The sequence below is a fragment of the Anomaloglossus baeobatrachus genome, chromosome 6 (genome assembly GCF_048569485.1).
Source record: "Anomaloglossus baeobatrachus isolate aAnoBae1 chromosome 6, aAnoBae1.hap1, whole genome shotgun sequence".
Taxonomy (NCBI): domain Eukaryota; kingdom Metazoa; phylum Chordata; class Amphibia; order Anura; family Aromobatidae; genus Anomaloglossus; species Anomaloglossus baeobatrachus.
The window spans coordinates 105,024,460-105,040,546 of NC_134358.1; the positions used below are offsets into that span (position 1 = coordinate 105,024,460).

General features: G+C 41.8%; 1 protein-coding gene across 1 annotated transcript in view; it reads right to left on the bottom strand.

Moving 5' to 3' along the window:
- LOC142317132 (uncharacterized) overlaps positions 1 to 16,087 on the bottom strand; it is a 566,806-nt gene that overhangs the window by 309,231 nt on the left and 241,488 nt on the right. The window contains exon 15 of the mRNA XM_075353156.1: positions 4,286 to 4,453. Coding sequence (XP_075209271.1) covers positions 4,286 to 4,453 — 168 coding nt within the window. The remainder of the gene's footprint in view (positions 1 to 4,285; positions 4,454 to 16,087) is intronic.

The window sequence follows — 16,087 nt, forward strand, 5'->3', positions numbered from 1 at the left end:
ATGCGAGAAAAAAATACTGCATTGCACAAAGACCAATGTTATTCAATGAGTTAGTGCTGATCTGTGATTTTTAGTAAAGTATAGAAGCACGGTCTGATAGAGCACTAAGGAGGCCACAATATTAGATTAATTTTTTAGAATTTATTGTTTTCTATCAGCCAAAACGCATTTCGATATACACAATATCTTCATCAGGTGGATATGATTATCCACCTGATGAAGATATTGTGTATATTGAAACGCGTTGTGGCGATAGAAAACAATAAATTCTAAAAAAATTAATCTATCGGCCACAACACGTTTCGATATACACAATATCTTCATCAGGTGGATAATCATATCCACCTGATGAAGATATTGTGTATATCGAAATGCGTTGTGGCTGATAGAAAACAATAAATTCTAAAAAAATGAATCTAATACTGTGGCCTCCTTAGCGCTCTATCAGACCGTGCTTCTATACTTTACTGCTGATCTTCCCCTCTGTGGGTTCACGGCAAGAGCTGCTTGATACAGAGGTCAGATTACCAGAGACGCCCAGTGATCTGTCATGTGACCAGCCCTTCAAGAATGTGCTTCCCTGGATGGACATCGTGGGCTAACAGGTTAGAAGATCACTGACACCACACTCCCGTCATATATCGTGTTTGTGCGAGGGCTGCACAACCACATCAGGTGAGCAGATTCTTTTTCTCCTCCTCACCGCTATCTCCCAGACCCTTCACATGCGCTCCCTTGTTTAAATTTTTTATCCAAGATCTGTGATTTTTGTCTCATTTGTAATCAGCATGAGGAAAAAATTGCAGCATGCTGCGAATGGCCATATTTGTTTGACGAGATTCAGCAATGCAAGTCTATGGGTGCAAAAAAGACACAGTCAGCACACGGACCATCCATACGCCATCTGTTTTGTACAGATATATTACCATTCTGCAACAAAGAAAACTGTAATTAGTCCTGTAAATAATTGTTGAATTAATAGTTGCTGAGAAAAAAAATGCAGTGCACACATATGGCATATGGATGCTAGGTGAGAAAAATACAAATCACACATTGAGGTGACATAAAATACCAAACAGATTTCACTTTACTGAGTTTTTTGGATGAGAATGGGGCTGATTTTTATTTTTATACACAAGTGTGAGCGAACCTGTGGACAAATTCTCCCACCTGAGCTGTGATCTCTGCAGCTCCTCCAGAGTCACTATGGGCCTCTTGGCTGTTTCTGTAATTAGTGTTCTCCTTGCTTGGGATGTCAGTGTAGACAGATGGCCATGTTTTGTCGGTTTGTAGTTATGCCATACTCCTTCCGAATTGGATGATGGATTGTGTTCCAGTTTTGTGTGAGATGTTCAGAGCTTGAGATATTTTTTATAACTTAACCCTGCTTTATACTTCTACACAACGTTATCCCAGACCTGTTTGTTGTGTTCCTTGGTTTTCATGCTGCTGTTTGATCTTAAAATGTTCTCCAAAAAAGACTTCTGCATAACTGCTTTAGCTATACTGAGAATAAACTACACACTAGTTGACTCAATTTACTACCTAGGAGACTTCAGGAGGCAATTGGTCACTCACGATTTTATTTAGGGGTATCAGACTACAGAATCCTAAAACAAAGGCACATCACAATTTTCAGATTTATATTTCTAAATTATTGTAGAAAATTATGTATCATATCACATAAAATCTCAAAAAAACAAGTTTAAATTTGTGGGCATAACATGAAAAAATGTGGAAAAAAATCACTAGGTATGAATACTTTTTCAAGGCAGTGTATATTATGCAACTAAATGTCACACGTCAGTGAAAAACACACACAATTTTCACTGACGTGATAAAGGTAAGTATGTCCCTCTGTGTGCTGTGATTTTGGCACACGTGTAATCTCCGTGTGCTATCCGTGATAATACATGGAGATCAGGCACTTATACTCACCTGTCCCCAGCGCTGCTCTCCATGGTGCTGATATCTCCTGCAATGCTGTGTCTGGCAGCCTCTGTCTTCCCTCTGCAGCTACTTCCTGGTCAGCTGTGCAGTGCATATGCATGAGCATAATTAGCCGGCCTGGATGCAGGAGACCACAGCGGCTGAAGACAGTATTGCTGGAGGCAGGCAAGTTTAAAAAGCTTTTTATTTTAAATGTACGTGATTTTTTCTAGTACATGTTTCACGGATCACCCCACTGTGTGGTCCAGGGGACGTCAGTGATGCCAGAAAAAAACGGACTTGTTTGCGTGTGCAGAACACATAGACTCGCATGTGCGCCGCACAGAAACACTTCAGTGAGAAATCACTGATGTGTGCGCAGACCCATTGATTTTAATGGGTCTGTGTATGTCCGTGATTCTGGTACATATAAAAACTGCAACATACGTACCAAAATCACTGACGTATGAAGGGGGCCAAAAAATGTCGAGTGTGCACAGGTATACCTTCATTTTTTTACATTTATTTTTATTTGCTTTATTTTACAAATTACTATAAAATGTTATTGTTTTTTTATTTCTACGTAGCTGCTCAGGTTAGCAGGGAACATATTTCTTGCTGCTTGCTATCTTCATATATAGATCATTGATAACAGAGACTTAAGGCCCCGTCACACTAAGCAACATCGCTAGCAACATCGCTGCTAACGAACAACTTTTGTGACGTAGCAGCGATGTTGCTAGCGATGTTGCTGTGTGTGACATCCAGCAACAACCTGGCCCCTGCTGTGAGGTCGTTGGTTGTTGCTGAATGTCCTGGGCCATGTTTTAGTTGTTGCTGTCCCGCTGTGAAGCGCACATCGCTGTGTGTGACAGCGAGACAGCAACAACTAAATGTGCAGGCAGCAGGAGCCGGCTTCTGCGGAGGCTGGTAACCACAGTAAACATCGGGTAACCAAGAAGCCCTGTCCTTGGTTACCCGATATTTACCTTTGTTACCAGCCTCCACCGCTCTCACTGTCAGTGCCGGCTCCTGCTCTGTGCACATGTAGCTGCAGGACACATCGGGTAATTAACCTGATGTGTGCTGTAACTAGGAGAGCAGGGAGCCAGCGCTAAGCGGTGTGCGCTCCTCCCTGCTCTGTGCAGCTGCACCCTGTACTCTATACCCTATATATGTACCCTGTGCAGCTGCACCCGGTGTGCGCTGCTCCCTGCTCTGTGCACATTTAGCTGCAGCACACATCGGGTAATTAACCCGATGTGTGCTGTAACTAGGAGAGCAGGGAGCCAGCGCTCAGTGTGTGCTGCTCCCTGCTCTCTGCACGTGTAGCTAGTTACCCGATATTTACCTTAGTTACCAAGCGCAGCATCTTCCACGCGGCGCTGGGGGCTGGTCACTGGTTGCTGGTGAGCTCACCAGCAACTCGTGTAGCGACGCTCCAGCGATCCCTGCCAGGTCAGGTTGCTGGTGGGATCGCTGTAGCATCGCAGTGTGACATCTCACCAGCAACCTCCTAGCAACTTACCAGCGATCCCTATCGTTGTTGGGATCGCTGGTAAGTTGTTTAGTGTGACTGGACCTTTAGGGAGGCTTTGCAAGTTGCAACGTGCAATGTCGGTGGGGTCAAATCGAAAGTGACGCACATCCGGCGTCACATTCGACATCGTAGTGTGTAAATCCTACATGATACGATTAACGAGCGCAAAAGCGACGTTATCGTATCATCGGTGTAGGCTCTGACTTTTTACAAATTACGCTGCTGCGACAGGTACGATGTTGTTCCTCGTTCCTGAGGCAGCACACATCGCTGTGTATGAAGCCGCAGGAGCGAGGAACATCACCTTACCTGCCGCCGGCGGCTATACGGAAGGAAGAAGGTGGGCGGGATGTTTACATCCTGCTCATCTCCGCCCCTCCGCTTTGATTGGCCGCCTGCTGTGTGACGTCGCTCTGACGTTGTATGACCCGCCCCCTTAGGAAGGAGGCGGGACGCCAGCCAGAGCGACGTCGCAGGACAGGTGAGTGCATGTGAAGCTGGCGTAGCGATAATGTTCGCTACGCCAGGAATCACAAGATATCGCTGCTGCGACGGGGGCGGGGACTATCGCATGCGACATCGCAGCATCGGCTTGCGATGTCGCAACGTGCAAAGCCCGCCTTAATCGTAACTGTTCAACTATTACCAATTATCTATACACAGGGATATACAGAATATATGCAGATCGTGTTTTCCCTGCATGCTCTGTGTAATAAAAGAAAGCTTCTGTATGTAATATCACAGGATGCCCCAGTGACCAATCAAATGCAAAAGCATAATAAAAAACAAAAGAGCAACATAAATGTCGCCTATTACCAGTTGAGAATCGCTCTTCTTTCTGGAATTTAAATGTTCGACTTCACATTCCATATCTGATGTCTGTTTCTTGAGCTTGTCTATCAGATTTTGCCCATCTTGGTGATGAAGCTGGCCTTGATTCAGTTCTTCACGTAAACCTTTCACTAGATTCTCATAATTTTCAACCTTCAAGACAATTATACATTTATTCAGTTAAGATGAATTTTAGTCTATGGATTGAAACATTTCACCGATTTTGAAAACTTTGTATACTGTCTTTATTTATAACAGGGAAAAGGGAAACATAAAAGGAGGTGTAACAAGCATTGAAATAACTTATTGTAGAAATGTTGACATTTTTTAACAAACAATAGGCTTTAGATATACAATGGAAGCTTGGTTATCGAGAACAATCCGCTCTGGGAGTGTGCTTGTAAACCAAGTTACTCGTCTAGCAAAGCAAGATTTCCCATAGGAAATCATTAGAATGCAGACAATTCATTCCACAACTTGTTCAATGTCCCATCCTGGTCCCCTATTGTGCCATTCAATACATGCACAAATACACACAAACACACACACACACACACACACATTATACTCACCTTACCTTCCGTTCCATCACCGGCCTCCTGGTTCTTGTAGTTCGCCGGTACAGGATGTGTATCGGGTAACCCTCGTGACCGATGCCGGAACATCCGCTGCCAGAGCGCTGATGTCAAAGGCAGGAGCCGCTTGCCTCTGATTGGTCAGTGCGCTGCCTTTGAGTAGCGTCTCACAGAGGAAGTTCCTCCATCGTCGCGATGGTTACCCGATACACGTCCTGTAGAGACGAACTAGAAGAATCGGGAGGCCGGCGATGGAACGGAAGGTAAGGCAAGCATAATATGTTTGTGTTTGTGCGTGTTTGTGTGTGTTTGTGCGGACTGCAAGAGCATGTTAGAGCGCGGTGGAAGTACAGAACCGGAAGTGTTTGCGGTATTTGCTCGTACAGCAAAAATTGCTCGTAAACTGAGTTACAAATTTACAACAAGCTTTGCTCGTGTAGCGAAATACTTGCAAACTGGGTTACTCGTTTTCCGAGGTTCCACTGTAATTTGAAAGTAAAATTCACGATTTTGAAAACTTTGAACACGCAGTGGATATGAGAAATAACTTTTTGTTGTAAAGTCATTAAAAGGGTTGTCTCATCAGAACAAACCATATCTAAATGTAGACACATTAGATGCCCTCAAATCTTTGAAATAAAACACAATGGGGACAGAGCCAGGAGGAATTGTACATACTTACACAGAAATCACCAAGAGGCACTTGAAATCACTGCAAATGTAATGAACTAGACTCTACAAGAGCTGCAAATCACATGGAGAAGAATATGAAGAAGCACAGACTTAATTTGCATACGAGCGACATGTTTCAACCTCGACTTCGGGGTCTTCATCAGGCTCCATCATTCCAATCTTTGATATAAAAGCTGAAACTCCCAACAAATGGAGTTCTGAAGTGTATTAAGTAAACAGTTCATGCTGAACACAGAATCTAAAGGGTACTTTACACGCTGCGACCTCGCTAGCAATCTCGTTAGCGATGTGAAATTCTAGATCGCAAGTGCGATCTTTTGAGATCGCACATAGGTTATTTTACGCATGTGCGATCTCGAAAGATCGCACTTGCGATGTAGAATTTCACATCGCTAACGAGATCGCTAGCAAGGTCGAAGCATGTAAAGTACCCTTAAGTATGCAAGAGTGGACATGTTCCACAAGGTGAAATGGAAGGGAGACATAAATTAATTTTTGCAGGATCGGTTTCTTTTTTTTTTACATGGGAATGTATGGAAAACAAATCCGTTAACTGATTGCTATTTATCTTCCATTTGAAACTGATCCAGTAAGCAAACAACGAATCCTCTACAACATCTACATGGCTAAATAGAAACCTGTTAATGGATCCGTTTTCTATGGACTCCCATGTTAAAAAACGGATCCAGAAAAAATATTTTTTTTCAAAATGGTCAAGAAAGTTGTGTCTGTATACCTTTTTTGACAACAGTTTTCTGCTGGTTGCATTCTTACAGGTGATTATTGGACATGTAAACGTAGCCTAATTCCCTTCAAAGGTTTGTCTGTTTCATTAAGAAATGAGCTACGGGTAGGTAATGTTTTAAAAAAAAACAAATAAGCATTAAATACCTGCTAAAGATAAACCAGTACCGCTTTTCCCTATTAATCTTTGTCCACATGGCTGCATCTATGAGATATTTAAAATCCATTACTGCTGCAGCCACTCACTAGCCTACTCAGTCTTGTACTACTGAGCCCAGTGTTTGGCTGCAGCAGTTATGTGTTGCTGATGTGATGCTACTACTGCAGCCAGGGAGACAAAGACTGGTGGAGAGCAGTGGAGTGGGGGCACTGCAGCACCAAGGGGTTTCAACTGGTAAGTATTGATTAGTTCATTATTTTATTGCTTACTTGATAAAAACGAACTGCTGTAGATATAAATTGGATGTAGTGAAGGTAACGGTTTTCCTTACTTGCTTTTCTGTTGTTTTATTTACCGCTAACTATGCATTTTTATGGCTCCATTTTGTATCATCAGAAGACATAAGAATAGTGATTAGGCATGAGCGGACCAGTTGCAGTTTGGTTTGGCAGGCTCAGCCAGACTTTAGTTCAGTTCTGGCCCCGGACTTGACCTGAACTTCATTTGAAGGCACCGATTGAGCAATTTGGATCTCTGCCCCCATGCAGCAAGCCATAAACAGATCACTTCCAGGGGACGGTTGGCAGGGTTATTTTATTATTATTATTTTTTTTTGTTGGGTGCACACTACATCTGATCACGCTGTTGTTACCCCTAGTGTGAGCCATTCAAACACTGCAAGCGCCTTGCACTGAGCCGAGCACTAAGTGTACCCGAGCACAGAGATGCTCGCACAAGTGGTCAGCATTAGAGATGAACGGTTCCATGGAGGTTCAGTTCAGCGGCAGCAAACGAGCCGAGCCTCCACTGGATCAAGCTTGACCGGAACTCCGGAGTAAGAAGCCGATTGGCATTTTGAGTCTCTGCCCAGAAACAGCTAGCAATAAGCAGATCACTTCCGGGGGAGGGTGGTCGGGCTTTTTCAAACAATTTTTTGTGTTGTACACTACGTGTAATCGTGTTGATGTGACCCCCATTGTGCGCCATTCAAACACTGCAAGCAGCTCGCACAGGGCTGAGCACCAAGCGTAACTGAGCACAGCATTGCTCGCGCGAGTGAAGTTCGCACATAAAAAAAATCAAGGTTCGGGGTTCAGATGCTTTAAGTTAGTGTTCGGTTCAAAAATCGAACCTCAGGTTCGCTCATCTCTAGTCAGCACATGTAAAGCAACTGAACTCGAAACCTGATCTGTCTGTGTTTGGTACAAACACCGAACCTCAGGTTCACTCATCTCTAATAGTGAAGAATCTATTAGGTGAGTAGAGACAACTAAGTAGTGTTACAATATAGCTATGTGTCTTGCAGCCAGACTATAAAGTTTTCTGTGTTAAACTCTGATACCCTAGATTTTGAAGTGTTATTTTTTGTTTTGTTTAGAGATGATTATTTCCATGCTCTTTGGTCCATAAAACGACATTAGCATGGCAAACCACTGCATATGTAGTCAGTGCTAGATCAGATTTATGAGAAGAGCAGCTGTCCGGAAAAGACGCTTAGATGCAATGCAGCTCTATGCCTGTGTAGTTATAGGCAAATTATACCTAATTGTATCACCTATAAGTGAAGTATACTTCTAATTATCTTCTTCCTACAGCTGTATGAAAATCAATAACCATAAGCCTTAGAATGAAACACACACTGCACGCTCCTGCAGGCTCCTAATGAATGCAAATAGTTTGACCTTTCCTTGACAAGCCTGAATATTGTTTCATACTTTTGCCATTAAACTTGCTGTTATCAGCAATTCACATTACAAACAGGAAGAAAAAAAAGCAAAACAGTAACGAGAAAAAAAAAAAATCAAACTAAAAAAAAAAGAAAAATTAAAAAAAAAAAAAATCGACAACAGCAAGAGGAAATCAAAATTGTACAAAACAAGTGCCTGAACTTTCTGCATCTGGAAGCATATATCTGGATGATGAGCTTCTCGGTTGCATAATGAATTTCTTTTATTCACGTAGCTTTTTGTCTGAAGAGGCTCTCGAATCATCATGTGGATGCAGTTCTGCATAATTTTTATATAAATATTAGAGGAACACTTTGGTAATTGGTTTCCATCGAAATTCACAGTCATTTTTTCTCAAGAGCGGCGTTCTTTAAAAACAAAGGTTAATTGAAGATTGGCTTTAGCTAAACCCCTCTGCTGGTGATACACAGAGCTATTGTAAAGGGATAAATAGGATGATGATGCAGGTATAAACTGTTCCTCAAGGGACGTAGAGGATAAACCACTGTTGTAGCCCTGGTGCGCAGACACTAGCCTCTTAACTACTTTTATCAGCTTTGAGAAGTGTTCTCCCCCTAAGGGTAACAAATATATTGCACTCAATTAAAAGGGCCACAACCATATCTACAAATGTGCAAGAGCTGGATAACCTCATATGTATTGGACACGATTTTTCATTTCTCCGAATTTAGCCGGCAATGTAGACTATGGAGACTTCCACTGAACGCCACAGCTACAGTCAGTGACATGTGTGTATGTATTATATAAGAAAAATGAACTATTTTTACTGAACATTTCAAATATTACCAAGTATATATACATATTACAAATACATGATGGTTCCCACTAGTGAACACCCATTACAGCATATTTATCAATATTGTCTAATTCTTAGACAGTGCAGACATAGACTAGACAGTGTCGAAATGAGCCAAACGTATCATAGTCCATACATCTGCCACATTTTTAAATCACCTATTAGTTTGCTTACTTTAGGCCAAAATGTTGGGGGAGGGGGTTTTGTCACAAAGCGCCCGATTAACTAACACTGGGGTTTTGCATGCCAGTTCTAATTAACAGGGCCACTGTAGTAAGGTGCGCTAAATCCATCATGAAGGACATGCCACTTAATGAATTAGGTGACCCCTACAATTTGCACTAGTCTCTGCCAGAAATGTTACTGGTGAAATTGACGCCAGTAAAGTGTAAATTATGATGAATTAGATAGGAGGTCTTGGCTGATGCTCTACCAATTTTGGTGAAGTTGACCGGGACTGGCGTTAAAAACTTTGAATGGCTCATTTTGCAATATTTGAAGTCGTATTACACCAGACAACTGGAGAAAAAAGCTTCATGACGCAAGGCAATTATGTGGCACATTGGGATATACTCCTTTCAGTGAAGCCAAACTGGGATTTCATACAGAAATGAGTACACCTTGCATGTTCTCTGCCCTATTCTCTGAATAACCTATGAGTGTGCACAACTGTAGATTTTGCTCCATTTTATTGACTTGCACTTCAATGTCATGCTACAGTCGATATGCAATATTTAACTAAATATGGCAAATGTACAGTTAACCCACTGAACAATCCTGCATCTGTTCAGGGGTTCTGCTTCACCTTTTGCATCTGAGCAAAACTACAGTCTCATACATTCCTATGTCGAGCTTTCTTAAAAGCCTGAGACAGTTGTCACCCTGCCCTTAGAGAGACCGAGGAAGACAGACAGAATGGTGCTGGTCCATTGGAGGGTGACGACTTTTAAGAATGCTATGCACAGAACAGTCTGAGACTGTGGTGGTCATTTCATAATAATGAACAAGGGGGCTCAAAATTCAAAAACAGTAGCATGAGCACATATAATCAAATTTATATTTCTAAGCAAATTCAAATGTTAACATTTTCAGTGCTGCTTTAAAGGCTATTTCCACTATTACTGATCTGTTCTTTGGATAGGTAAATATCTGTTTATCATGGTTCTGACCCCCTCACACCGTCACTGATCAGCAGCAGCCAAATGCAAAGAGTATGGAACTGCATGGTTCTGTATTTTGCTTAGTGGCTGCTGCTCAGTAAGTAGATCAGCTTCTATTCATTTGACTAGGATGCGATATCATGTACCTAGGAGTTCAACTTCTCACTAAACAGAGTGAAGGAGCAGTAGTGATCGACTTCAAAGTATTAATATTGATGACCTGTAGTAAGGATGGGTCATCAAAATCCTTGTAGTAGAAAAGCCTTTTAAACTGCTGAGTAATAATTAGTACGTACGGAATCCAACATAGATAAAGGGAAATAAAAGCCTATCTCACTGCTGCTGCACCTGGACTCTGCTGGGTCCTGCCTGTACAGATTAGTATCTTTAACTGTGCAACACTTTAATGGTTCCTACACAGACTGGAATATCCCTTTCCAAACAAATGAAATCTGGCAACCTGGACTTGGCTGCCTGAAAGGTCATCGGGTTGTTTCACATACCTCCTGAGCAGAGGTGGGGTTCAAATTTTTAACAACAGGTTCTCTGTAAACCCCGCCCATTTGAAAACCACACCCATTCTGTAAGCAAAATCATTTTGTTAGCCACACCCATTTTCACGCACTTTCCTCAACCAAAAAATACAAGTAATTTAATGTACAATCTCTTTCCCCTTCTTACCCTCCTATACCTTCACTCTCCTGTCCAGCAACAGTTGTTCCAGTCACTGTCAGTCATATTGCATTAAACAGTTTTTCTACAATTTTTAAAAATTATTACTAAAGAAGCCCTGCTAAAATTGAAACGGACGACCTTCCCCATACAGATCTCATCCCATGTGGCTCCTTTCCCTCTACAGATCTCATCCCATGTGGTCTCTTCCCCCTACAGATCCCATCCCATGTGGCTCCTTTCCCCTGCAGATCTCATCCCATTATGGCCTTCCACTGAAATATGCAGTCGAAATATGCTAGGTTTTAACAGAGGGAAATGGTAGATATTTTTTTTTGTAAGAATATATGAGTTACTAATACTATTTAGATAAAGCTCTCGCACGCATGTAACTTTTCAAAAAAGTTCATTGACTTCTAATTATTGCGATGAATAGAAAATGTATATTTTGTTTAAATATAAAAATATATGAGATACCTTCAAATGTATCTGAAAGGATTATAATAAGTGGGATATACTTAAAATCATATAGCGTATGTGTATTATATAGCAATTTATTGTAAAACTAATAGAAAAAAAAAGAGATCAAATATGGTATGGTGGCTCATTCTGGATGGAAGCGCTGCTATATAATTAACTGATTTGTGCCAATCATGATCACAGGTAATCACTTACTGACTTCAGGATATATTAACTTAAGTGTGATTAAAGTATGAATGTGAAATTATAGGATTAAAATACACATTCTTTTTGTACAAATTAAAGTTAAATTGTGGCAATTTGCTTTCATGACAATGTTCACATAGCACTAATGAATTCACGGCTATGCTGTCAGGCTAAACACTGCTATTTGGCACAATTTAGCGGCATGTGCTAATAAAACTTTATAAATTATTTTTACACTTTTAAAACGGTGCGAATAAAACAACACAAGGACATTAGGTTTTTCATTAATACTGAATTACACTCTCGATTCCTGTATTTAATCATTTCTTGTGTGTATATACGGATTCACTTTCTTACTGCGTACTTTTAGAGTTAGCAAACATCTTAAGAGCGCCTATCACCAGTCTGGGCAGCCCCCAACTAGTGATTTTTTTTCTAAATATAAGTTGTCTTCAAAAGTGCACAAAATACTTTTTAATGCCCGTAGCAAAAGTTGCTTTCAAACCTCTAGGTTGTGGGATCTTAGCATGTATGGTGGGATGCCAGAATTGGCCTTGGCCCATCTCACAAGTGAAAGTATAAGATTTTGTGTGTAAATGTGAGATCTCGTTTTTCGCACCTAGCACAGCCACATTACTTAGTGTGCAGTTGCCGAACATTAAGCTTTCTAAAGGTTACCATATTGTCCCTGCTTAGTAAATGATGCGGTAAACTCTGGGTTAAAGGGAACCTGTCAACAGGTTTTTTTCTTATGAGCTGCGGGAACTACCAGGTTTTTGACCTTTCCTCGGTCTATGACCTTTCCTCACGCCTCCACATTATAGTACTTTGCTCTGACCTCAGCCGGGCAGATCAAAGTGCTCATGCTTGAGTGCAATGGCGGTCTCTGTGTGGATGACGCATGATGCATCATGCACACGGGTCTGGGCAGGAGGACAGCGATTACACAAGATGGAGGAGGCGCCGGATGAGAGCAGTGACACCCATTGGACTGCCCCCTAGGTATTATAAAGGCATTTTTTTACGTTCTACAAAGTGGCCTGGGCTCTTATGTAGAGTATTCTAGAATGCTGTATATAAGAGCTCACTAGTGGTGGCCACAGCTTATAAGGGAACATTTTTGTAACAGGTACCCTTTAATGCTAAGTGCAAGATCTCCAATATCAGATGAGATCTTGTGCATCCGTTGCGGGGGGGACTGTAGAGAATTGAGCTGATCCCACTACTTGGAAGTTTGGGACCAACTTTTGCTAGAAATTCGGGGGGAAATTTTCTACACACTTATGACAACAGCTTACATTAAGCTTAATTTACGCATTTAAAAAAAAATATTAACACCTTTACGACCTAGGACGTACCTATATGTCTCAGGTCGTATATGTTTCTTTAATGTGGGGTCGCCCGTCGGGCCTGTACTATTTCCCCGCACAAGTCTGCTGATTTGATCAGCAGCCATATGCAGCTAACAGGCAAGTGTGGATCTGTGATCCACCTGTGCCTTCTAACTAGTTAGATTGCGCTGTCAAACTCTGACAGCTCAATCCAACACACTCCAGCAGTATCACACAAAGTTATGGCTCTTGAAGGAAGGGGAGGAAAAAACAAACGAAAAACGGAAAATCGCCGGATGATGAGGGGGTTAAATATAAAGGGACTACTGATAGGCTTTTTCTAAAGTCAAATTTCAATGAAAAAAACAACATGTGACTTATATAGCAGATACAGATGAGGTTTCTATTTTAAATGATCTACTCTGTATCTTATATACAAGTGTCTTCACTGTAAGAAAACCTTATTGTGGCGGCCTGGAAAAGAAAAAAAACAGGGAGGCTCTACCGTGAATTCAGAACTTGCATACAATGTCACAGTCCTGGGTTAAGATGGTTAGACGTGTATAAAATAGATACCACAGCTGCAGTTAACGGTGACAACTAAGCGGTAAGAGTAGAATAAATGGTACTAGTGCCAATTACAGCAGGTACAGAAAGGTGCCACCCACTATGTATAGAGCGGGCTCAATTCCTCACCCGGATAACTGCCATTCAGATATGGCACATGTCAAGAAAGTGTTAAATGTGACATAAATTTATGTGTTTATTTTTTTTATGCCCTAGTGATTTGTTTTTGACATTTTTAAAACTGTCACCTGCAATATTCAGATATTCCGCCTCCATAATTTTAATAAATGGTGCAGCACAGTATGTGTGCACTTTGAGGCGCCAGCAATAAGCGGGTGGTAATGGACATAATATAATATAGCAAAGGGCACAGAGATATATGCACAGACTGAATTATTTCCACAGTGTAAAAAAGTCTTACTATCTTACTATGCAAGTAACATAAAAAGTATTTCCAGCTCACCTGGTTCCAGGACTGCAACCAGTCCAAAAGTCCACCAAGAGAAAGTCCAACACCTCCACTCGTAGGGTTAAAAAAAATTATTTATTTTTCAAAGGTAAAAACAACCATAAGAAACAGAATTGAACCACCATTCGATTCATATTAAATGAATGTCCCAGATACAAAGGGTTTATGCATTTTGGGGGTATCCCCCTTACTCATAACCTGAAAGACGAGTGCAGTAATATAAATGGGTGGCATGGTGGCTCAGTGGTTAGCTTTGCAGTCTTGCAGTGCTGGGGTCCTGGATTCGAATCCCAAGAAAGGAGTTTGTATTTTCTCCTCGTGTTTGCGTGGGTTTCCTCCCACACTCCAAAGACATAAAGTTAGAGAATTTAGATTGCGCCTCAATGGGGTCAGTGTTCCCGATGTATGTAAAGTGCTGCGGAATGTTAGCACTATATGAAACTAAAGATTTATTTTTTATTTTTTTTATATAAAAACCAATGAAAGTCCCCACCTTCCTAGTACCCCCATGTGAATCCAATAACATCTGAATAATTAGCATAAATTTCTCAGATAACAACTTTTTTCACACAAGAAATAAATACAATCATTTTCAAGAAATATATTACATTACTGAATGAAGTTATAAGATCAGTACGTTTGTTCATACTCTGCAGCAAGAGAAGTCTAGCATTAATATCCAATAAGTTGATTGATTCAAAAACGCTCTTCTATCTCTTCCTTGTGCTAAGGGGTTAATTGTCTCTATACCATAGAATATAAATACTGTCAGGACTCCAGTACGTGTTTCAAAAAAAATGTTTTGATAAACTAGAAGGATTATTGGCGTCCTTATTAATTGCATCCCTGGTATGCTCGTTTATTCTCTCTCTTCATTTTCTGGTGGTACATTCTACTGTCACACAGTGTTTGACTCTAAACTCGCCAAGTTTCATGGTGGCATCTGACGCTGTTCACACTGCAGAATCTGACACTCTACACTATGCCTTCTCTGGTACTTCTTGAGTTGCTCAGACAGGCTTGGGCATTGACCAGCTGTGTGCTCATTAGTGACTGGGCTTGCAGGAGTTAATTTCTGCAAGCCTGCTGGTTACCTCTTGCATCACATGTTAAGGGACACCTATCACAGTTACTCCCTGCCTTTATAAGATGGTGTAGCCTGTCTTCCCATGCCAACTATAGCTTTTGCTTATCCGATCTGTGTGCTGTTGTGTTCCAGTTGCTAGTGATTTTCTCCGTGCTGTGGATGTAATGTCTTGTATCTATGAGTGCTAGCTGTGTGATGGAGTTTTGGTTTACCTATTTGTCCATATCTGTGGGATCAACCACTCATGTCCCAGCCCTCCTCTGGGGTTGGGGAGAGGGGGTATTCAACCAGGGTTGTCCAGGAGAAGGGTTAAGGGTACTTTACACGCTGCGATATCGGTACTGATATCGCTAGCGAGCGTACCTGCCCCCGTCAGTTGTGCGTCACGGGCAAATCGCTGCCCATGGCGCACAACATCACTAACACCCGTCACACAGACTTACTTTCCCTGCGACGTCGCTCTGGCCAGTGATCCACCTCCTTTCTAAGGGGGCGGTTCGTGCGGCATCACAGCGACGTCACACGGCAGCCGTCCAATAGCAGAGGAGGGGTGGAGATGAGCGGCCGGAACATGCCGCCCACCTCCTTCCTTCCTCATTGCCGGTGGACGCAGGTAAGGAGATGTTCGTCGTTCCTGCGGTGTCACACACAGCGATGTGTGCTGCCGCAGGAAAGACGAACCACATTGTACCTGCAGCAGCAACGATATTTTGGAAAGGAGCAACGTGTCAACGAGCAATGATTTTTCACATTTTTGCGCTCGTTGATCATCGCTCCTTGGTGTCACACGCTGCAATGTCGCTAACGGCGCCGGATGTGCATCACTAACGACGTGACCCCGACGATATATGATTAGCGATGTCGCAGTGTGTAAAGCATCCTTAAGGAAGCCGGCCCAGACATCTTCACCAAAAGTTGTATCACTGGGATCAGCCTGAGGACCAGAGTAGGAGCCCTGGTCTCCTGTTATGCACCTCATGACACCTACAGATTTTTATTATCACAAATTATGCATTCAATGCAATAAACAACAAATGTTGTAATACAATTAATACCTTGTCTAATTTCATATGTTTTATCTTTGTTCACCAGTCTTTGTTAGATTTTTTTAGCATTCTT